The sequence below is a fragment of the Podarcis vaucheri genome, assembly GCF_965113315.1.
Source record: "Podarcis vaucheri genome assembly, chromosome: 7".
NCBI classification, from domain to species: Eukaryota; Metazoa; Chordata; class Lepidosauria; order Squamata; family Lacertidae; genus Podarcis; species Podarcis vaucheri.
In genome coordinates, this window is record NC_138765.1 from 82,392,237 (window position 1) to 82,416,845 (window position 24,609).

Consider the following 24,609-nt stretch of genomic DNA (forward strand, 5'->3'; position numbering starts at 1 on the left):
AATATGTACTAATCTTCATGCAGACTTTTAAAAAAACCCACCAACATATGCAGAAATGGAGCAAATCAAACGTCAGATGGGGAAACTGAGACAAAATGAAATTGACAATCCCTGTTCAAGGATTTATATTTATATCATTGTGTACGTGAACTGGAAATCTTTCTTGGCAGAACAACATATATGCTCCTCTTCTGACACATAAATTGATTCCAGGGTTCTTGATTTGAAAAAACAAGTAGACTTTATTATTTATTTTATTTTTATTTATTTTTTAAAGCCAGGTGTGAGGGAGGCCAGTCTGTGTCTGCACCCTCTTAAGAAACCAGTGTCAGTTCTTGCATAGGTGATATAGCTTGGGAGTTCCTTGCAGGGAATCTGAAATTGCTTGCTTGCTTGCTTGCTTCTCTCTCTCTCTCTCTCTCCCTCTCCCCACCCTGCTTCCCCATGATGTGGTTTGCTAACCTTATCTCCTTCAGTTTGCATATCTCTATCAATTTTCAGAAACAGCAGAGTGAGAGGTGTGTGTTCTGTGTTTTAAAAGAAGGAACGCCTAGATCCTGCTAAGAAAAGACCGCCTTAATTTCTGTAAAAGGGCCTCCAAGGAGCTCTGTTTCTCCCCAAATTGATTTGCTTGGTCTTACTTGTCTTCTGGCACTTTCTATCGATTTGAGGAGTATGCTGTATAAAGGTTTAAGCCGCCTTTGTATGGAGCCACACAGATTCAACAACAGTTTGTGTATGTGCCAAATTTGGCTGCAGCATGGAAAGACTCGAGCGGTTGCTTCTGGCTGCACCGGTGAGCCTGATTTTACCTCCTTCTGCTTCCCAGGAGAGACTGCATCCCAATCTAGATTGCACCTGTGTACAAATTCTCGCCTTCTGCACATGTGAAACTGGCCATATAACCTGGGGGTCCACTTAGGAATGCAGAAAGCAGATGCAGTCATTTTCAGTTGCCTGGTAGGCCACCTGTTTCTCATGATTCACAAAGCAGAACAGGGACCAGCCCTCCTCCTATCTTGGGCCGATGGGACCCAGAATCCCTTTCAACAACGCCCAGTAAAGAGGATTTAAAAACAGCGAGATGCCTGTTGGGATGACAGCTTTCTCATGAAATGAAACAAGACCTAATGGCCAGGCTGGATCTTTCATGTACGGGGGCGGGGAAAACTGGCTTTTGATTGACACTCTAGCTAGGGTGCGAGACCCCGTGACGCATGGGGATATAATCTCAGGTTCATTCCAATACAGCCTTTTCTTCCAAGAGTGTAAAATGATTCAAGACGTTAATTCGTCTTACTCAGAGCCACCGTTTAAAATGGTTTTTTATTATACTGACACCTTCAATTTTCTTACATGCGGTGGAGCATTTCCTAGTAACATAATGCCACCCCCCGTATATCTCAGACCCCCAACCCGACTGAGACCTGCTCAGCTTCCTCTGCAAGCTGGCTAAATTCTGTGCCTTCAAACCGTGCCCCTCGGGGGGGGGGTTGCTCATTCTTCCTGAGCAAGGATACCCACAGCTTGAAGGGTCGTGTGAAGCCTGATGGGATGAGGCCGGGTGAAGCAGCTGCCCTGGGCAGTGGAAGCCCCAAGGCAACACCTTGAAATGGCAGAGAAATGGTGCCAATTTCCAGCAACATGGCACAATCTCACCAGAACCCGCCATCGCCGCCTCTGCTGCTTCGTGCCGCCGCCACGCAACCTAGGTAAGGTGTGTTTCGGTGGCGGTGGCAGGGCGGCACTTTCCATTTTGCCTCAAGCAGGGAAACAGGGCACGTCACATCGGGAATACGTCTTGGGAGTTTCCTTAGAGGACTTGCACAGAAATTACTTAAGGAAAAACAAACGGATGTGGTTTGTGCAAGCAGATGTCTGGGGTGGGGTGGGGTGAAGAAATCACAACTTTTGTCCCTATCCCCACCCAACCCTCTGTCCTTTCAACCTGTGCAGTTATAAATAAAAGAGGTATATTTATTTTCTTCTTTCCTGTGAAGCTTGCTACGTCTCCAGTGTCCTAGATTGAACCTGGGACTTTCTGCAAGCGCTTTGCCTCTGAGCTACGGCTCTTCCTCTAAAAACAGGGCAAGGTTCTACTCCTCAATGTTGTGAATAAAGGGGATGGTCTATGAACCCAGGGAGCTGCCTTATATCACTGCGTCCATCTAGTTCAGTATTATCAACACTGACCAGCAGTGGCTCTCCAGGGTTTTAGGTAGGGGACATTCCCACCACTAACCTGGAGATGTCATGGAATAGAGTTGGAAGGGACCCTAATGTTCTGCAATGCAGGAATCTCAACTGAAGCATCCATGACAGATGGCCATCCAAACTCTGCTTTCAAATCTCCAATGAAGGCGAGTCCACAACCTCTGAAGGGAGTCCGTTCCACTGTCAAGCAGCTCTTAATGTCAGGCTGCTCAGTCACTGTGCAATGGCCCGTCCCCTCAGGAGAGTTCTGGATTGGCAAAAGGGACAAGCTTCCTCATACAAATGCGGAGTTATGGAATGTGAGTTACTGTAAGGCACAGCGATGGGCCCTGGAAGGATGAATAGAAATTGAGAGCTGTTTGCCATTGGTAAAGATGGAAAGCTTCCATCCTCAGGGGGCAGGACACCTCCTCACCCACCCATCCCAGTTACCAAACACCATGGAAAACAACAACCGTGGACGGATTACTTCCATCACGCTCTGCGGCTGGTGTTTTCAGGGCCGGACAACCGCTGCGGAACAGAGAATCCTAGCAGACTTATCTTTGGTCGGCTCCTGCAAAGGCAATTCTTTAGTGTTCTTTGGAAACTTCAGCAAAGGGCTGATGGGAAGACACAGTGCAAACACTACAATAACCATCACGCTGCGGCGCCTCATATGTTATCTGAGAGTCAGAGAGGCACTTGCGGAGCTGGAAAGTTCTTGGGAATGCGAGGAGCTGGTGGGAAAAGGCTCTTCTAGCCCAGCTGCGTCCTGGTCCCTTGCGGCACTAGAGATTTCACCCTGTCCAGAAACCGCCTCTGCTGGCGGCGGGAGGTCATTTGGGCCTGAACTGCGGCTGGAAACCGGCTCCCACACCCAGTGGTCATCACCGTTGACGTCGCCTTCATTGGTACCGCCGGGCCCTTCCTCTCCCACGATGCATTGCTCTTCCTGAGCGCCACATGGTACCGGCTCCTGGGCCTCCTCAAGCTCAGTGGAGAGAGTGGTGAGGCTACCCTCCTCTTCCAGGCGGCACTGCTTCGTTTTGACACCCACGGCTTTCAGGATCGTGTCCATCTGCTTCATGTAGTCCAGATGGCCGCTCACCTGGAAAGAAACACAGAGTTTAGGGACATGGGAAGATGCCCAGGACTGAGTCTGACCTATGGGTTCCTCTAGCTGAGCGTAGTCCACAATGACCAGCAGAAAGGGCTCTCCGGGGTTTGAGGCAGATAACTCTTCCAGCCGTACCTAGACATGCCAGGGGGATTCAGAGCTGGAAGGGTCCCTCAATACCCCCTGCAATAATAATAATAATAATAATAATAATAATAATAGTCAAGCTTTGCCCTGGCCAAAGGCCTGGTGGAACAGCTCAGTCTTGCAGGCTCTGCGGAAAGATGTCAAGTCCCGCAGGGCCCTAGTCTCTTGTGACAGAGCGGTCCACCAGATTGGAGCCACAGACGAAAAAGCCCTGGCTCTAGTTGAGGCCAGTCTAACCTCTCTGTGGGACCTTCAGGATGTTTTTGTTTGAAGACCGTAAGTTCCTCTGTGGGACATACCAGGAGAGGCGGTCCCGTAGGTATGAGGGTCCTAGGCTGTATAGGGCTTTAAAGGTTAAAACCAGCACCTTAAGCTGATCCTGTACTCCACCGGGAGCCAGTGCAGCTGGTATAGCACCGGGTGAATGTGATCCCGCAGCGAGGACCCCGTAAGGAGTCTCGCCGCGGCATTCTGCACCCGCTGGAGTTTCTGGGTCAGTCTCAAGGGCAGCCCCACGTAGAGCGAGTTACAATAATCCAGTCTGGAGGTGACCGTCGCGTGGATCACAGTGGCTAGGTCAGGGCGAGAGAGGTAAGGTACCTTCCGTGTACCAAGCAGGTGCTGCGTCACTGAACTACAGCCCTTTCCTTAAAAATGAAGCAAGGTCTCTAGTCCCCATGAGGTTGGCTTAGACACATGAAACTGCTTTATCCTGAGTCAGACCTGTTCGTGATCTGCCGGCACTAACTGGCAGCAGCTCTCAGGGGTTTCAGGAAGGGAGTCTTTTCCCAGCCCTACCCGGAGATGCTGCCGGAGGAGATTTTGAACCCGGGACCTTCTGCTTGTGAAGTAGCCTGCTCTGCCACCGAGCCACACCCCTTCCCCAAACAACGCCACCAGTTAGGAACAAAGCTTTAGTGCAGTGGGTCAGGGGCACAGGAGGAGAAAGGATGGAGGAGACTCCCATTGTCTCCATTATCAGCCCTGCCTACTATTTGAAGGTCTACTGCTCAAGGAAATGGAGGCTCTATATAGCTACGGTGTCTAATAGCCCCTGACAACGGACCTATCTGCCTACGCCGCTGAGGTTTTGTCAGGAACACTTTGACATTTGAAGCCACTTAGAACTTGGCACGAACAGCCTGCTGTCGTATTTTTAATCCACATTTTTTTACGAGGCAATCTGCAGCCATATGGCTCAACCGGTCTTTTTCTCTTCCCGGTTTTGGAGAGGTTAGAACTTTTAATTAAAAGGGGCTGTTGAGGGCTTAATGGAAGGAGACTCCAGATGTTGGTGGGGATTTTGAGAAGCGGAAGGTAGGAAGGGCAGCCCTGTTCTCCTCTTTAACCCCGTTTGGTTGCTAAGGAGACAGAAATTAATAATCAGGCAGAGGGATAAAAGAGGAGAAGAATCTAAGAGTGAGAGGAGGGCAGCATTACTCTTGTGGTACTGGGGTGGCGGCGGCTGTAAGACCTCTCTTTCTATCTTTCTGCATTATGTAGGCCTGGAAGCAGACAGGCCCAGAACAGCTAATTATGCAGTCACGGCCGCATCTCTGCACGGGTAAGCAGTCCAAAATATTCAGTCGTGGGTCACATCTACACATCCACTGAAAGCACATCACTTTCCCCAAAAGAATCCTGGGGACCACAGTCCACCCTTCATGGTGCAACAACAACAACAACAACAACAATAATAATTTATTATTTATACCCCGCCCATCTGGTTGGGTCCCCCCAGCCAGTCTGGGTGGCTTCCAACAAAACACTAAAATACAATAACCTATTAAACATTAAAAGCTTCCCTAAACAGGGCTGCCTTCAGATGTCTTCTAAAAGTTTGGTAGTTGTTTTTCTCTTTGATACCTGGTGGGAAGGCATTCCACAGGGTGGGCGCCACTACCAAGAAGGCTCTCTGCCTGGTTCCCTGTAACTTGGCTTCTCGCAGTGAGGGAACCGCCAGGAGGCCCTCAGCGCTGGATCTCAGTGTCTGGGCAGAACAATGGAGGTGGAGACGCTCCTTCAGATATACTGGACCGAGGCCGTTTAGGGCTTTAAAGGTCAGCACCAACACTTTGAATTGTGCTCGGAAACGTACTAGGAGCCAGAACCCCTGAGCTTATTTTATTTTATTTGGAGCATTTGCGCCCAGCTCTTCGGCTGAGTTGGCTCCCAGCGTGGCTCACGTACAATCAGAAAGTGCAAGCCTATACAAACTATAGGGCACGACACAAAAGGAAAATGGGACAGGGAGGAAAAATCAAACAGGCCACCAACTCTTATTTGGTTGCTCTTCTAATGAGCAGCTGGCACAGTTCAGTGGGAGGTGATGCCTATTGGGGTAGCCAGTCTGTCGCAGCAGAGCTGATGCAGAGAGCCTTCTGCTTTCTGTCTTTCCCACGGAGCCAGTGGGATGGAACGGCTGCTCCCCAGTGACAGTTGAGGGAGAGGAGGGCTGAAGCCCTGAGCCTGCAGAGATGCGTGTGGCAGCTTCGCTATGCAGTTTTTGTCCTATGCTCCAGTTGCACCTCTTTATCCTGGCCTCTGACACAGAGGTACAGTATGTTTTCAGAACCCATCCTATTCTTGCAATTGTTTGTTTTGATCTGTTTTTAAAAGTTGCATTTCAAATTGCTGGGACTCTCCCTGGGGCCTTAGGGTGCAGAGCAAGTGATCAATCAAAATATTGTTGCATGCCACCTGTAATAGGTATGAGTTACTCATGCGTAAGCTGGTGCCTTTCTCAGTTAATTTGCCTTGTTAAACCTTTCTGACTGCACAGCCCCTTCTCATGGTGGCTGCCTCAGTCACTGGCAGAATCTGTCAGTGGGCGTTTCTTGAACCTCTTCCAACATAAAAGTTGTTTGACACCCAGTCTCCTCCTCCTCTCACTGCGCGGGAGTCTTCTGCGCAGGGAAGGCGTGGGTAGCGGAGGACCTGGGCTCTCCTCACTGATGTCCAGTGAAGAGTCCTGGAGCCCTCTCTCCAATTCCCCCGTCTGCCCCCCTTCATCCCTGGTGTTGCGCTGATTGGCTTCCCCCTCTACTGAGCTGTTTCCGACCACTTACTCAGGGTTCGGTTTCCTTTGGAATGAGGCACAGCAGAGACGGTTTAGGATCCATGCTTTATTTACACATATACAGAACCTGAGCCCACAATGGAGGGGTTCGCAGCATTAACACCCCAAGCAGGCCTTGCTTCCCCCATAGTCGCAGCCTCAGATTCCAACAGAAATCAGGCGTGGCTCTGTCTCCCAGCTGCTCAGCCTGCCAACTTCCAGCTTCAAGCTCATGCAACTCAACTCTCAACTTCTGGCCTTTGTCTTTCTATCTAGCGATGAGCTGAGGGAACACAGGGCTCCCATTTGCCATCTGGCACGGAGCCACTTCCTTTGTTACTTTACTAGCTAGTCCAGGAACTGAATCCTTGCTTATATTTTAACACTAGCTGGGTCCGGGAACCAGAAAGGTCTCAAAACACAGCCCTCTGGCTTGGGAGAATTCAGCAGCCGTCACTGACGTTTACTGCCTGCAGGTCTGGAAAGCGCTACTTACGATCGACGAGAGATCCACGTTCACCATTCTCCTGTCGTCCAGGTTAACCGGCTGAAGTCCAGCGACGTTGAGTTGAACAGAGGATGTCCGGTAGACATATCTCAGCAGCCAGTCTCCCCTGGGAGGAGAAAAAGGAACCAAAACTACTGAGCAGCCATATCATTAAACCGACTGAAGCATATAACCGGATGGGCCACCAAACCCAGGGATCGGGTTCTCATGACTCTCCAGGTGCTGCAGCCCCATCATCCTGGAACATTGCCCATGTTGGCTGGGGCTGATGAAAGTCCAGCTGCCACAGGTTCCCCATCTCTGAACTAGACCATCACTTGCCTTCACTGCCCCTTTGTTTAACCGTTTAGTCGTGTCCAACTCTTCGTGACCCCATGGACCAGAGCATGCCAGGCCCTCCTGCCTTCCACTGCCTCCCACAGTTTGGTCAAACCCATGCTGGTAGCTTCGAGAACACTGTCCAGCCATCTCGTCCTCTGTCCTCCCCTTCTCCTTGCGCCCTCCATCTTTCCCAACATCAGGGTCTTTTCCAGGGAGTCTTCTCTTCTCATGAGGTGGCCAAAGTACTGGAACCTCAGCTTCAGGATCTGTCCTTCCAGTGAGCTGCCCCTAGCTCCCGCCATCACAACTCTGCCTTCTTTGAATGATGCTGGACCACAACTCCCATCCCTCCTTAGCTGTTTGCCATGCTGGCTGGACAGCTGAGAAAAGCCTGGCGAGCCAGCTCTGCAAGTGAAGGCAAGTGATGGTCTAATTCACGGATGGGAAACCTGGGGAGCTGCAGATGTTGCTGATTAACAACATGCATCTCTCCTTGGTCATTAGCCATGCCATCTGAATAGCTGATATAAGCTTGGGTCCAGCAACAGCTAGCGAGGTATCACACCCCTGAACTAGACCGTTACTTGCCTTTACTGCCCCAAACTCCCACCATGACAACTCTGGCTTCATTTAATGCAGGACTGGCCCCTCTTTAGTGCCTAACTCTCCTTCCTTCCTCCACACACACAAACAAACACACCTCGCCTCCCAGGAAGAATATCAAGGCAAAGACCTCAGACCCAGCAATCTTTTTCATGAGACCACCCAAACCACACGATAAATTTTCCAAATGCTTACAGAAAACCAGCCCGGCCACCCTATTTTTAGGGCCTACAGACCTGCAGTAGCCATTGATGATCCTTCCCGAAACGACCTTGGCAATTTGCTTCCAGTATTTGGCTTCCCCTTCCACTGGTGCCCCTAGGAGGACCACGTCTTCGACGATGCCTCTGCAGTCTGAGAAGAGAGGGAGCCCGCCCACCCCGCAAAGGATCAAGGATCAGTGAGACGGCCTTGGAGGATGATGCTCTAGAGAAGTGATGGCGGCTTGGGAATGGCTGGTTGCCGCTTTCGAAATGCAGCTTGGGGAATCTGGCATCACAAAACACAACTGTGTGTGTGTGTGTGTGTTTACTCAGAAGAAAGCTGCACTTAATTCACAGGGATTCACTGCCACATAACCATGCATACGGATGCAGTCTCAAAGAGGGATCCAGATTCAATGCATGCCTAGTCTTATCCAGATTCTAGCAAAAGCCAGTGTGGCCTGTTGGTTAGCGTGTTGGAATAGGACGTGGGAGAAACCAGGGTTTGAATGCCCACTAGGCTGTGAAGCTCTCACTGAGTGATGTTAGGCCAGTCACTGCTTCCCATCCTAACCTATCTTACAGGGTCATTGTGGGGATTAAATGAGGAGGGGAGAATCATGAGCACCAATTGGAGCTCCTTGGAGGAAGAGGGTGAGATATAAATGCAAGAATCGCACAAGCAAGATGAACACTGAGGGTTGTCTCCAACGAAGGGCACACTCGCACTTTATATTTCAAGCTCTATTATGCTGCTTTCAACAACCATGGCTTCGCACAAAGAATCCCGGGAGCTGTAGTTGGTTATGGGTGCTGAGAGTTGGTAGGAGACCGCCTCCCTTTACATTCCCATCCCAGAGCTACAGTTCCCAATGTTCCCAGGGAAGAGGGATGGACAGTTAGCCACTCTGGGGATTGTAGCTCTGGGAGGGGAATAAAGGTAAAGGTAAAGGGACCCCTGACCATTAGGTCCAGTCGTGGCCGACTCTGGGGTTGCGGCGCTCATCTCGCTTTATTGGCCGAGGGAGCCGGTGTACAGCTTCTGGGTCATGTGGCCAGCATGACTAAGCTGCTTCTGGCGAACCAGAGCAGCGCACGGAAACGCCGTTTACCTTCCTGCCAGGGTGGTACCTATTTATCTACTTGCACTTTGATGTGCTTTCGAACTGGCAGGTTGGCAGGAGCAGGGACCGAGCAATGGGAGCTCACCCCATCGCAGGGATTTGAACCGCCGACCTTCTGATCAGCAAGTCCTTGGCTCTGTGGTTTAACCCACAGCGCCACCCACATCCCTGGGAGGGGAATAGCGGCGCCCTAACAATTCTCAACAAACTACAGTTCCAGGCTGGGAACGTCCCCTACCTGAAACCCCAGGGAGCCGTTGCTGCCAGCCCGTGTTGACAATACTGAGCTGGATGGACCCACGGCCTGGCTTAATATATGGCAGCTTCCTATGTTTCTATTTGAAGTCTTGCCTTCATTCAGAACCATGAGGACTAGATTCTTTGACTCTCTTTCAAAGAAGGACCACAGCTCAGTGGGCAGAGCACCTGTTTTGCATGCAGGAGGCTCCAGGTTCAAATCCCTGGCATCTCCAGGTAGGACTGGGAAAGATCCCCTGCCTGAAATGAGGGAGAGCCGCTGCCAGTCAGTGCAGACAATACTGAGCTAGATAGGCCAAAGGCCTGATTCATCATCATCATCATCAACTTTATTGCACCAGCCAACGGCCATGGCATCATTCACAACAGGAACAAAAAGAAAAACAACAATATCCATAAAAACATCAGGCACTGCAAATACAATAAACCACGATCAAATCTCCTAAAATTTATTTGTTGCATACAATATAATAGCAAGGGGTTCTCTGGTGGAATGTGCCAGCTTAAATGTCCGAATCACCTTTGCAATTGACCGCTAGTTCTTTTCTCCTCATCTTCTTAGCTGCCAACGCATTTAGTGCTACTTTATAAGTTACGAAGTCATCAGTATCACTCAGCAGCCATTTCACCCTTTCCGCCCTGTTCGAGTGTGTTCCATTCGTGAGCAGGGGTTTTATAAATCGGTCTCTTGGTTCTATATATAGCGGGCATTGCAATAAATAGTGGTACAATTCAGGGTAAGGCAGCTTCTTACATTCCCAGGTGCGAGCGCCTGAATGTCTCCTCGGGAGCAGGTGCCACTGAATTCAATGGACTAAGCAACTTTAATTGTCCGCCCCTCCGTGCATAGCAGGAGGTTGGACTAGATGACCGTTGGGGAGCCCCCTTCCAACTTTACAATTCTATATTACATGCTTGTACCCAATGCTTGGCCTACTCAGAGGAGACCCATCAAAACCAATGACTAAGTTACGTCCATTTCCTTCAATGTGCTTACTCCCAATAGGACTTACTTAGATGGAACCTTTGAGATTTACTTATTTTTTCCCCAACACCCAGAGTACAACCGGTACTCAAGCAACGGGGAAGACAATTCAAAAAAATAAAAAAAATGATTGCAAATAAATATCAAAGCGGCTGCAGGCAGCTCTCAGGAGCAACTCAATTTACAATCTGTGTTCAGATTCTTGGATTTTTTCCTAGAAGGGTCTCTTTTTTTGTGGGAGGGTGGAAGGGGAGGGGGAGAGTGAAGAGGAAACAAAAAAGATAAGACACTTCCAATTTGTCATTCTGAATGATCCAATTTGGGGAGATTAGGAGACTTATTCTAAGTGCACGCCAGAGAAAAAAGGAGTTGGCGGTGGTGGTGGTGGTGGGGGAAAGCAATATCTGCTGCCCAAAAGGAATTCATAAGCCTGATTTGACTCATCTTAATTTGAACAACAGCAGGGTTCTTTTGCAGAAGAAGTTCAGATGAGGGGAGGACGGATTTTGAGTGAGCATCACATTCAGGTAATGTGATCATCGTTATTTGCAACTTGGGGCTTCTGACCTTAAAACCACCCCCTGTTTAAGACTGGACAGTGGGTGGTAGTGGGGTTGGGGCTGGGGGGAGGAAAGCTCCAGGCTGAATGGGGTGCATTCTGCATGGACCTCACCCACCCACCCACAACACACAGCCACTGCCTAGCACACTGGACGCTGAAGGAGCAACAGGAAATCAACAGTCGCCAGAGTTGCCTGGCAACGTCTTCCCCCTCCCTCCTCCCCATCTCATCTTTCGGCCCCTGGACAGCCACCCAGTCTTAAGCCTCAGTGGCGTAGCGTGGGGGGTGCAGGGGGGCCGGCCGCACTGGGCGCAACATCTGGGGGTTAGGGTTAGGGGGCGCAAATCCACGGGTTAGGGGGCGCAAATCCACGGGTTAGGGGGCGCAAATTACTTGCCTTGCCCCAGGTGCTGACAACCCACGCTACGCCACTGTTAAGCCTGCATGGTCGAAAAGAGCAGAAGGGGGAAAGGGCTGTGCACGGACGTGTCACTGGGCTAGACTACTGTGGCACAGTGCTTGTGGGGCTGCCTTTGGAGACGGCTTGGGAAAATCACAGCTAGCTCACAACCAGAGAACTCGTCACAGTGGTGCCTTGGCAAATGCACCGGCTCTTGGGTTTGCTGTTGGGCTGAATGCAATTGCTCTTTTCCCTCATTAAAGCTCTTGGTGGTTTGGGTCTAGTCTATCTGCACCCAAGGCTTTCTAAGAACTTAAAAACGTAAGGAGAGCCTGTTGGATCACACTAACTGCCCGTCCTGTTCTTGCAGCGGCCGACCAGGTGCCCCAAAGGAACACCCGCAACAGGATCCGTGCACAAGAGCCCTCTCCCCTCCTGTGGCATTTGGAAGCAATGCTGAAGGCCTTCTGGCGGTTCCCTCATTGTGAGAAGCAAAGCTACAGCGAACCAGGCTGAGGGCCTTCTCGGTGGTGGCACCTGCCCTGTGGAACGCCCCCCACCAGATGTCAAAGAGATAAACAACTACCTGACATTCAGAAGACATCTGAAGACAGCCCTGTTCAGGGAAGTTTTTAATGTATGAAATTTTCGTGTATTTTTGGTCTTTGTTGGAAGCCGCCCAGAGTAGCTGGGGAAACCCAGCCAGATGGGCGGGGTATAAATAAATTATTATTATTATTATTATTATTGTTGTTGTTGTTGTTGTTGTAACAAAGGCAGAGCAGAGTCATCATGGCTACAGTGGTGCCTCGCAAGACGAAATTAATTCGTTCCGCAAGTTTTTTCTTCTTGCGAGTTTTTCGTCTTGCGATGCACGGTTTCCCATAGGAATGCACTGAAAATCAATTAATGCGTTCCTATGGAAACCGCCTTCAGACCAGGTCCGGGGACAATCTGTCCCCCGACCTCTTCTGAAGGCTGGGGGGGGGGACAAGGGCTTTTCTTCCCACCCCCAGCATTTTAAAAAAAACCCGGGACAGCGGAGGACTTCTCCGCTGTCCGGGGCGATCTTAAAATGCTGGCGGGCGGCATTTTAAAATCGCCCGGGACAGCGGAGGACTTCTCCGCTGTCCGCGGCGATGTAAAAGCCCCTGGGAAGGTAGGCACGGGGGACAAAGACTTTTGCCCCCCGCTCGCCTTCAGAAGAGGTCCTGGACCTCTTGCGAAGCAAGCCCATAGGGAAATTCGTCTTGCGAAGCGCCTCCAAAACAGAAAACCCTTTCGTCTTGCGGGTTTTCCGTCTTGCGAGGCATTCATCTTGCGGGGTACCACTGTATTTGCTGTATTTGCCATCGATAGCCCTCTCTTCCATTAATTCATCCAATCCTTTTCTAAAGCCATCTATCTTGGTGACCATCAATGAGTCCTTAGAGAATGTCCTTAAGAGGTGCTGAAAAGAGTGCAGTCAAGTCACCTTCCTGGTGCCAAGAGGCACATAATCATAGAAGTGTAGAGTTGGGAGGGACCACCAAGGGCCATCTAGTCCCACCCCCTCCAAATGCAGGAATCTCAGCTAAAGCATCCAAGGCCATCCAGCTTCTGCTTATAAACCTCCAAGGAAGGACAGTCCACCACCTCTTGTGGGAGTCTGTTCCACTGTCAAAACAGCTCTTACTGTCAGAAAGTTCTTCCTGATGTTTAGTCAGAATTTCCTTTCTTGTGACTTGATGCCAACTTGGTACCAATCCTCCCCTCCAGAGCAAGAGAAAACAAGTTTGTTTCCTCTTCCAGGGAGTTCCAAAGTGAATGTGCTGCAAGGAGGGGAGAGAGCTCTTGTGCGCAGGCGCTGCTTGCAGATTTCCCCACAGGCATCTAGTCAGCCACTGTGAGAACAGGATGGACTAATCGGGGACATTGGCCTGATCCTGATATGTCCTTGAGGCTGAGAGATGAGGCCGGGGGCGGCAGGAAGAAGCAAAGACAAGGAGCAGGCACGCAGCAATTTCAACGAAGCACCCAGAAATATTGGATAGGGTCCCTCCCTTTTCGGTGGGGATGCATCTCGTTATATTAATTGGTACAAATCGTCCCAGCATAACCGTCTGCGGCAAGGAAGACCGGGGGAGGGGAGACACAAACACACGTTGGCGAGCGATCGTGACCATTCGTTGCCACTGAGTGGAGCTATTAATACAGGGGGTCGCGACTCATGTTAGCAGTTGGCAGATTGTTTTCCAAATTAAATAGGAGAACTGTCAGGCGTGGGGGTGGGCAACGGCAGCCGAGAACGGCGACTTTTAAGGAAAAGGAGGAAGAAAACAGGATGGCGTGTGAGGATGCGAAGACGGCTCGGGCGGACTTTTAGTAACGGATGCTGTCGTGACGAAAGAGCCTCTGTGGGAGGCTTGGAGGCGATCCCAGGAAGCCTGACGCCATGGCGCTTCGAGGAGGACGGCGCCAGCTTTGTGTAACAAGTTGACTGGTCTGTTATGTACCTGGCCAATAAAGTGCACTGGGCAGAACAGGGCCTCCTGCAGATGCTTTATTTATGATGTATAGGCCTTTAGAGACGCGGGTGGCACTGTGGGTTAAACCACCGAGCCTAGGACTTGCCGATCAGAAGGTTGGCAGTTCGAATCCCCACGACGGGGTGAGCTCCCGTTGCTCGGTCCCTGCTCCTGCCCACCTAGCAGTTCAATTGCTGCCAGTCAGTGCAGGCAGTATTGAGCTATCCAGACCCAAGAGTATGGTTCAGTATAAGGCAGCTTCTAGTTCTGGTATGCAACAAGAGGGAGTTGCAAAAGGCAGGGGCCACACCCTAAAGGCCTAGGTAAAGGTAAAGGGACCCCTGACCATTTTGGTCCAGTCGTGGCCAAATCTGGGGTTGTGGCGCTCATCTCGCTTTATTGGCCAAGGGAGCTGGTGTACAGCTTCCGGGTCATGTGGCCAGCTTGACTAAGAGCAGTGCACGGAAATGCCGTTTACCTTCCCGCCGGAGCGGTACCTATTTATCTACTTGCACTTTGACGTGCTTTCAAACTGCTAGGTTGGCAGGAGCAGGGACCGAGCAATGGGAGCTCACACCGTTGCAGGGATTTGAACCGCTCGACCTTCTGATCGGCAAGTCCTAGGCTCTTTGGTTTAACCCACAGTGCCACCCGCGTCCCATAATCTTATAATTATGCAATAATAATAATTAGGGTGGACAAAGACAACAGGCATATAAAAGTTATGACACTGGAAGATGAGCCCCTCAGGTCGGAAGGTGTCCAACATGCTACTGGGGAAGAGCGGAGGACAAGTACAAGTAGATCCAGAGCTGATGAAGCGGCTGGGCCAAAGCCGAAAGGACGCTCAGTTGTGGATATGCATGGAAGCGAAAGGAAAGTCCAATGCTGTAAAGAAAAATATTGCATAGGAACCTGGAATGTAAGAACCATGAACCTGGGTAAGTTGGATGTGGTCAAAAATGAGATGGCAAGAATAAATATTGACATCCTGGGCATCAGTGAGCTAAAATGGACGGGAATGGGCGAATTCAGTTCGGATGACTACCATATCTACTACTGTGGGCAAGAAACCCGTAAGAGAAATGGAGTGGCCCTCATAGTCAACAAAAGAGTGGCGAAAGCTGTACTGGGATGCAGTCTCAAAAATGATAGAATGATCTCGATACGAATCCAAGGCAGACCTTTTAACATCACAGTAATCCAAGTTTATGCACCAACTACTGGTGCTGAAGAAACTGAAATTGACCAGTTCTATGAAGACTTACAAAACCTTATCGAAGTGACACCAAAGAAGGATGTTCTGCTCATTATAGGGGATTGGAATGCTAAAGTAGGGAATCAAGAGATAAAAGGAACAACTGGCAAGTTTGGCCTTGGAGATCAAAACGAAGCAGGGCAAAGGCTAATAGAGTTCTGTCAAGAGAACAAGCTGGTCATCACAAACACGCTTTTCCAACAACACAAGAGACGACTCTACACATGGACATCCCCAGATGGGCAACATCGAAATCAGATTGATTATATTCTCTGCAGCCAAAGATGGAGAAGCTCTATACAGTCAGCAAAAACAAGACCTGGAGCTGACTGTGGCTCAGATCATCAGCTCCTTATAGCAAAATTCAAGCTTAAACTGAAGAAAGTAGGAAAAACCACTGGACAGGTAAGATACAATCTAAACCAAATCCCTTATGAATACACAGTGGAAGTGAGGAACAGGTTTAAGGATTTAGATTTGCTGGACAGAGTGCCTGAAGAACTATGGATGGAGGCTCGCAACATTATACAGGAGGCAGCAACTAAAACCATCCCAATGAAAAAGAAATGCAAGAAAGCAAAGTGGCTGTCCAACGAGGCCTTACAAATAGCGGAGGAGAGAAGGCAAGCAAAATGCGAGGGAGATAGTGAAAGATACAGGAAATTGAATGCAGATTTCCAAAGAACAGCAAGGAGAGACAAGAAGGCCTTCTTAAACGAGCAATGCAAAGAAATAGAGGAAAGCAACAGAATGGGAAGAACCAGAGATCTGTTCAAGAAAATCGGAAATATGAAAGGAACATTTCGTACAAAGATTACCATAATAAAGGACAAAAGTGGTAAAGATCTAACTGAAGCAGAAGACATCAAGAAGAGGTGGCAAGAATACACAGAGGAATTATACCAGAAAGATATGGATGTCTCGTACACCCCAGGTAGTGTGGTTGCTGACCTTGAGCCAGACATCCTGGAGAGTGAAGTCAAATGGGCCTTAGAAAGCACTGCAAATAACAAGGCCAGTGGAAGTGATGGTATTCCAGCTGAACTGTTTAAAATTTTAAAAGATGATGCTGTTAAGGTGCTACACTCAATATGCCAGCAAGTTTGGAAAACTCAGCAGTGGCCAGAGGATTGGAGAAGATCAGTCTACATTCCAATCCCAAAGAAAGGCAGTGCCAAAGAATGCTCCAACTACCGCACAATTTCACTCATTTCACATGCTAGCAAGGTTATGCTGAAAATTCTACAAGGAAGGCTCAAGCAGTATGTGGACCGAGAACTCCCAGAAGTGCAAGCTGGATTTAGAAGAGGCAGAGGAACCAGAGACCAAATTGCAAACATGCGCTGGATTATGGAGAAAGCCAGAGAGTTCGAGAAAGACATCTACTTCTGCTTCATTGACTATGCAAAAGCCTTTGACTGTGTTGACCACAGCAAACTATGGCAAGTTCTTAAAGAAATGGGAGTGCCTGATCACCTCATCTGTCTCCTGCGAAATCTCTATGTGGGACAAGAAGCTACAGTTAGAACTGGATATGGAACAACTGATTGGTTCCAAATTGGGAAAGGAGTACGGCAAGGCTGTATATTGTCTCCCTGCTTATTTAACTTATATGCAGAATTCATCATGCGAAAGGCTGGGCTGGATGAATCCCAAGCCGGAATTAAGATTGCCGGAAGAAATATCAACAACCTCAGATATGCAGATGACACAACCTTGATGGCAGAAAGTGAAGAGGAATTAAAGAACCTTTTAATGAGGGTGAAAGAGGAGAGCGCAAAATATGGTCTGAAGCTCAACATCAAAAAAACGAAGATCATGGCCACTGGGCCCATCACCTCCTGGCAAATAGATGGGGAAGAAATGGAGGCAGTGAGAGATTTTACTTTCTTGGGCTCCATGATCACTGCAGATGGTGACAGCAGTTACGAAATTAAAAGACGCCTGCTCCTTGGGAGAAAGGCGATGGCAAACCTAGACAACATCTTAAAAAGCAGAGACATCACCTTGCCAACAAAGGTCCGTATAGTAAAAGCCATGGTTTTCCCAGTAGTGATGTATGGAAGTGAGAGCTGGACCATAAAGAAGGCTGATCGCCGAAGAATTGATGCTTTTGAATTATGGTGCTGGAGGAGACTCTTGAGAGTCCCATGGACTGCAAGAAGATCAAACCTCTCCATTCTGAAGGAAATCAGCCCTGAGTGCTCACTGGAAGGACAGATCGTGAAGCTGAGGCTCCAATACTTTGGCCACCTCATGAGAAGAGAGGACTCCCTGGAAAAGACCCTGATGTTGGGAAAGATGGAGGGCACAAGGAGAAGGGGACGACAGAGAATGAGATGGTTGGATGGTGTTCTTGAAGCTACTAGCATGAGTTTGATCAAACTGCGGGAGGCAGTGGAGGACAGAAGTGCCTGGCGTGCTCTGGTCCATGGGGTCACGAAGAGTCGGACACGACTAAACGACTAAACAACAACAACAAATAATTAGGGTGCATTGCAACCCAAGATCTCCGCATGTCGCCTTTCACCAATTCCTTTGGAGTGAGCCAAGTTGTGTTTTCCCCGGAGTTCTCCTTGTAGCTAGCAGAACTTGTGCCCCATTCTCTCAAAACAGAGTTGGAAGGGATCCCTCAAGGTCATCTGGCCTAACCCAATTCAATGCAGGAAGCTCCTTGTGCTTTCAGTGTGCCTAAGGTTCTCAAAATTGGGTCTCCGGCTGTTGTTGGGACTACAGCTCCCATCATCCCTAGCTAGCAGGACCAGTGGTCAAGGAAGATGGGAACTGTAGTGCAAAAACGGCTGGAGACCCAAGTTTGGCCTAAGTGGCCAGTTTTGGACCCGCCTCCTTTCATTCCGATTGGCCCCTGTTGGCACAAATGGTGAGAAGACTCCTTTTCAGTGGCTCAGAAGCTCCCCTTTCATGCTGATTGGTTGGCCCTGGGATGCTGGAAGTGGAGACCCTGCTACAAGGGGTCTTTGAGACACCCCCCCCCCCCGCAACCACAGAGCACTACACTGCTGATGAAGAACAAACACTGTCTCAGTTATCTTACGGCTTGACTCCCCAACCTCCCTCCAGCACGCACCTTCCTCCTTGGCCATTTCCTGGAGGCAGAAGTAGATGACCCTGGCGCCAAGACTGAAACCGATCAAGGTAACCGGCCGCTTGCCCTGGAAGGGGAAGGAACAGAATGACAGAACCCAAACAAGCTTAAAATCTCAAGCTCCCTGCCTCAAAAAAGCAGTACAGTGGTACCTCGGGTTAAGTACTTAATTCGTTCCGGAGGTCCGTTCTTAACCTGAAACTGTTCTTAACCTGAAGCAGCACTTTAGCTAATGGGGCCTCCTGCTGCTGCTGCGCCGCCGGAGCACGATTTCTGTTCTCATCCTGAAGCAAAGTTCTTAACCTGAAGCACTATTTCTGGGTTAGCAGAGTCTGTAACCTGAAGCATATGTAACTTGAAGCGTATGTAACCCGAGGTACCACTGTAAAGGTTATTACCACTTGATAGTGAAAAAGAAAGGATGATTTTGCCTAGCTGGATCATGTCCTGGAAATTCGGTGATGCTTGCCTACATGCAGGGGCCTTTGGCATTTGCAGGGATTGATTGACGCAACAGAGAGACTGTGTTTAAACTGTCTTTTTGTTTTAGTGATGTATTTGCCACCCTGAGCTCCTCTGGGAAGAAATTCATTAGCAGCAATGATTTGCGGTGGGCTAGACCAGATGACCAGTGGGTGCCTTACAACTTGACAGTTCTACGATTCTGTAGTGGCTGCAACCTAGCCTACCATACAGATCTTAAGAGTCGTAAATCCTCACTCAGCCATGACCTAAGGATGGTCACTGCCGCTCTCAGAATAACCAACCTCACAAGGCTGATTTGATGATTTATGGGTTGGTGGAGAACCGTGCATGCGTAGGACTAACACTATCACTGCAATAAATGTCCCCCCCCCCCCCGATTCTTTCTACATGATCCTTTAAGTGGCGGATTGCTGTGGACTGGACCTGGGCCCTTATTCCTGTTGTTGTTGTTTAGTGGTGTCCGACTCTTCATGACCCCATGGACCAGAGCACACCAGGCACTCCTGTCTTCTATTGCCTCCCGCAGTTTGGTCAAACTCATGCTGGTAGCTTCGAGAGCACTGTCCAACCATCTCATTCTCTGTCGTCCCCTTCTCCTTGTGCCTTCAATCTTTCCCAACATCAGGGTCTTTTCCAGGGAGTCTTCTCTTCTCATGAGGTGGCCAAAGTACTGGAGCCTCAGCTTCAGGATCTGTCCTTCCAGTGAGCACTCAGGGCTGATTTCCTTAAGAATGGATAGGTTTGATCTTCTTGCAGTCCATGGGACTCTCAAGAGTCTCCTCCAGCACCATAATTCAAAAGCATCAATTCTTCGGCGATCCGCCTTCTTTATGGTCCAGCTCTCACTTCCATACATCACTACTGGGAAAACCATAGCTTTAACTATACGGATCTTTGTTGGCAAGGTGATCTTACGGATAAGCCACTTTACTTACAGTGGTACCTTGGGTTAAGAACTAAATTCATTCTGTAGGTCCGTTCTTAACCTGAAACTGTTCTTAACCTGAGGCACCACTTTAGCTAATGGGGCCTCCCGCTGTTGCCGCACCGCCGCTGCACGATTTCTGTTCTCATCCTGAAGCAAAGTTCTTAACCCGAGGTACTATTTCTGAGTTAGCGGAGTCTGTAACCTGAAGCGTCTGTAACATGAAGCGTCTGTAACCCGAGGTGCCACTGTATTTATTGAGTTCCTATTCCACCTCTCCTTCCAAGGAGCTCAAGGTGGCTTAAATGATTCTCTCCCCTTCTTTCATTCAATCTCCACAACAACCCTTGGAAGACACAAGATTTACCCACTTTGGAAGAATGGCAGATGAAGATGAAGATATGGAATTGGCAGAAATGACTGGCAGAATCCGAGACCAGGGAGAAGAGTTGGTGGAAGAAGACGGGAAGAAATTTAAAGTTTATCTACAGAAATACCGTAAAATTAATGAATGATAGAATGATGTTGGATTGCAATTAAGGGGTTTCCAGCTGTAATGATTTAATAGAATATGAAAAAGGGTTATAAATGGGTTAAAATTTAAGGGTAAAAGCTGATTGATAATGGGCTAAAATGAAAAAAATTAAGGTTGGACTGTTAAGATAAATATAGAACAAAAATTGAGAAAGATGGAAAGAATTTGCTGAAATAGTTAATTGAACTAGAATACAAAAAAGGGAGGTGTGAGGAGGTCGATGAAACAAGTAAATGAAAGGTAAAGATATGGAATACTGGATGTGTGTTTTAGTGTTTTTGTTTTTTCTTTTGCTGTATTGTTGTATTGTGTTTTTTATGTTTTTCTTTTTATGTATTGTAAAACTTTTTATTGTTTTCCTTCTTTCTTCTTTCTGTAATCTTTAAACTTCTAATAAATATCATTAAAAAAAAAAAATCTCCACAACAACCCAGTGAGCCTCATGGGCGAGTGAGGGATCTGAACCCTGGTATCCCAGGTACTGGAAGTTCCAATGCTCTAACTGCTACACCTCACTGCTCTGCCAACTGAGCCAGGACCCCCTCTACTACAGAGATCCCACAGAGATTTTCCCCAGCTCAGGCACACTTGGACTTGGGCTGTGACCGTCAAGCCACCTTCCTACCTGGTGCCGGCTGAGCAGGATTCGAGCCAGGTGTTTGCCGACCTCAGACGAGCGGTGGAGGCACACTCCCCAGGGGTTATCAATCACACTGGCCACCGTGAGCAGGGAGGCGGGTAATGCGAGCGCCGTGACGATGCCTGGGGGGTGGGGCAGGGGAGAGGAAACAGGACAGCTGGAAATCAGAAAGCTACATACAAATCTAATAGGGTTTTTGCCAGAGTCTGCTGTCCCTGGTGAGGCCAGCATCTGCACCGATTCTAGTTCTAAACCGCATCGAGGTTTTATTACAACCAAGCGGCGTATAAACCTTTTGAAATGAAGAAAATAAAACAGATACAGTAATACTTCGGGTTACAGACGCTTCAGGTTGCCAAAACCCGGAAGTACTGGAACGGGTTACATCCAGGTTTCGGCGGTCACACATGCGCAGAATCGCTAAATCGCGCTTTGCACATGCGCAGAAGCGCTGAATCACAACTCGTGCATGTGTAGATGCGGCGCAGCAGGTTGCGAACGCTGCAGGTTGTGAGCATGCCTCCAGCATGGATCACGTTTGCAACCCGAGTGTTCACTGTACAGTTCTGCAAATTTCTTCCTTTGAATTTGTTGGGGATTATTGGGTTGTCTTTGCTTTTAACTTTATTACGTATTTTGTGGGGGGGTTGATACTGTAATTTTATGTTGTGAACTGCCCTGAGCAGCAGCAGCAGCAGCAGTAGTAGTAGTAGTGGTAATAATAATAATAATAATAATAATAATAATAATAATAATAATAATAATAATAATTTATTTATTTATACCCCACCCATCTGGCTGGGTTTCCCAGCCACTCTATACAGGTATGGAACAGCGTACAAATTTTAATAATAATAATAATAATAATAATAATAATAATAATAATAAGGACTAGGAACTTGGTTTTCTTTTTAAAAAAAGAAACGTTAAGTATATCTGGCTAACCAAGAGTCATGGGATAATTGAGCGAGAGGGCTTCAAATTGAAGTAACAGGCGGAAGGTGGAACATAGAATAATTGTGGGAAAATAATCGCCCAGCATGGATGACAGCCAACCACTTGCCTGATAAGACAGTGAATTTCAGCGCTTCCTGAGCCACGACATTGACTAATCCATTCAGCAAAGTGTCAAGCGTGTTGCCCAGTTCCATCAGGTACTTGCTCTCCCAGGCTAAGCAATATTGTTCTTTGGACTGCAGCAGGCTGCTCCAGGGAGCCGTGAAACTCCCTAAAAGTAGGGAGAAAAAGTTGCAGACATGAAGAATTAATAAGACACAGATGGGAAGGGGGAGGTGCAGAATCCATGCAGAATATACACTTCCTGAAGCAGTAAGCGGGCTGAAAAATGCAGCTGCCTTTCAAATGTCATGCTCTCCTGAATTTTGCAATGCAGCTCTTTAACAAATATTGTGTATACACAGAAAGAAGTGTTATTAGGGAAACATGCACACAGAAATAGGAATCGGGGGGGCATACATAATGCACTGTATTATTGGGAGGGGGAACCGGCTTGCAAAAATGAACATATTAGGCAAAACGTGTGTCTTAAAGAAGACTGCTCCCCAAAATGCAGGCAGATTCCGGTGCTCTTTAATAAATGCAAACTGACGCAGGAGTGGGATGTGCTGAAATCAAAGACTGGAAAGGTGAGAAACGGGGAGGAAGCAAAATGGGAAGATTCAGCCACCTTCTGATGCAAAAAGGTGTTGCATTGTCATGGTCGTGGATAAAATTTTATCTATTTATTTATTTAGAGTTTCAGTGCCCTGCTCTTCAGTCCCAAAAGCTCCCAGAGCAGCTTAGGTAAAGGTAAAGGGGACCCCTGATCATTAAGTCCAGCCATGGCCGACTCTGGGGTTGCAGTGCTCATCTCGCTTTATTGGCCGAGGGAGCCGGTGTACAGCTTCCGGGTCATGTGGCCAGCATGACTAAGCCGCTTCTGGCGAACCAGAGCAGCGCACCGAAACAATTTACCTTCCCACCAGAGCAGTACCTCTTTATCTACTTGCACTTTGAGGTGCTTTCGAACTGCTAGGTTGGCAGGAACAGGGACCGAGCAACGGGAGCTCGCTCCTGGTTCGCGAGATGAGTGCTGCAACCCCAGAGTCGGCCACGACTGGACCTAATGGTCAGGGGTCCCTTTACCTTTATTGAACCAGGTCTTGAAAGATCATGCCTGCGCTGTGCATATTAGTGCTGGGAGCAGATTCCTCCAAGGCAAAGGGCCAGCAACACTGAGTTGGAAAGTGCTGTTGGGCTCCTCTGCTAAACTTCAAAACCTCTGCAAGAGCACATTAACACCTTCACCCTTTCACCCAGGAGCTTCTCCCCACGGCTCATGGGACGCCGCTTGTTATTCAGAAAATAAACTGGTGTGAAAGGCAAATGGAAATAGACTGTAAAAAAAAATATAACGTCTTTGTTTTATAGAGCAAACAGGTTTAATGAGAACAGCGTCCTTGCGAGACTTAAATAGGAAAGATTCCACACAAGCAGCAAAGCTAGGAACATTTGCTAAGACAAGAATCTATCCCAGGGGGGAGTGTATAGGGATCAGAATGTAAGACAAACAGATTTTGGGGCTGCGTGTTTTTCCAAATGAAATCAATCCCATCTGTGTACCCAGGAAAACTTCAAACCTGCCATTGCTACCGTGCCAATCTCACCCACAATTCTGCCCCCTGCCAGGCTTCTGCCCTGCTATTGGCCGTGCTGCTGTGATGTCATGGAATCTCCCCAAACGTTGCTGGTGGTGTTGGGGACACCCTCGATTTCTGAGATTCAGGCCGTTACAGATGTAGCCCAAGTGGTTGAGAGGGAGGCAGGAGCCAGAAGGTTTGGGGAGATCCCCAGTGTTCACAAAAGTAAATATTTTTAGGAGGGAAAAGGCTAAGTGTGTATGTGTGGACCGGGGGGACGGGACACCAAAGCAGCTAGACGGGGACTGAGCATGCTCAGTAAGCCGCAGAATGTTGATTTGTTACAGTGGTGGTGGTAAGCAAGAAAGCCAGAGGGGAAATGAACATGCTGAAAGAAGGGATGGCTGAATGCCAAGAATGCTGGACTGGGCGGCCCCAACACACGCTGCAACGTTTTTGCTGCAGCGCTCCCCTTTTGCTTGCCTCTTCCTTACCGTATTTGCCAGTTGTGAGCCAGCCGGTGATGGCTATGGTGAGGTGGAGCTGCCTCCCTTCCGTTAAGGGCAGGAACTCAAACTCTTCAATGGCCCCCACGCGCTTTTTCATCTTGTAACCTGAACGGGAGGGAAAAACAAGAGCCCCTCTTATAGCTTGCCCTTTGTCCGCAGGCCTCCAGGCCAAGCTGCATAAATGGACATTGGGCTCAACCAATAAGATCCGTTGCCTGTCAAACCAACCGCTCCCATCTTTACATTGCACAGCGAGAGATGATTTAAGAGGCTAAGCTGCGGAAATAGCCAGACACATCTGAAATAAATAACAGCGAGGAAAAAACATCATGGGGACCCAAAGACAGGGCTTGGGTCACAGATTCACCGCTGCCGGTTGTATCTTTTATTTGCACAGCGACTGTAGACATAAGAGTTCTCTATTTATTTTTAAGTGTGTAAGCCAGGTAGTGCCCCTAGGGGTGGGGATCAAGGACTGGCTTGCCCTCCCCCCAATTTTTTTAAAGCAAGGAGCATGGCTTG

General features: G+C 48.6%; 1 protein-coding gene across 2 annotated transcripts in view; it reads right to left on the minus strand.

Annotated features, from left to right (window-relative positions):
• Nucleotides 1–1,956: 1,956 nt before the first annotated feature.
• The window catches only part of TMCO4 (transmembrane and coiled-coil domains 4), a 46,060-nt gene continuing 23,407 nt past the window's right edge, over nt 1,957–24,609 (minus strand). For both annotated transcript variants that reach the window (XM_082230096.1, XM_082230095.1), the window contains exons 8-14: nt 24,073–24,192; nt 22,003–22,167; nt 20,925–21,061; nt 18,336–18,420; nt 8,187–8,304; nt 7,015–7,132; nt 1,957–3,304 (exon numbers count right to left, since the gene is read on the minus strand). In XM_082230096.1, coding sequence (XP_082086222.1) covers nt 2,876–3,304; nt 7,015–7,132; nt 8,187–8,304; nt 18,336–18,420; nt 20,925–21,061; nt 22,003–22,167; nt 24,073–24,192 — 1,172 coding nt within the window. In that variant the 3' untranslated portion in view covers nt 1,957–2,875. The remainder of the gene's footprint in view (nt 3,305–7,014; nt 7,133–8,186; nt 8,305–18,335; nt 18,421–20,924; nt 21,062–22,002; nt 22,168–24,072; nt 24,193–24,609) is intronic.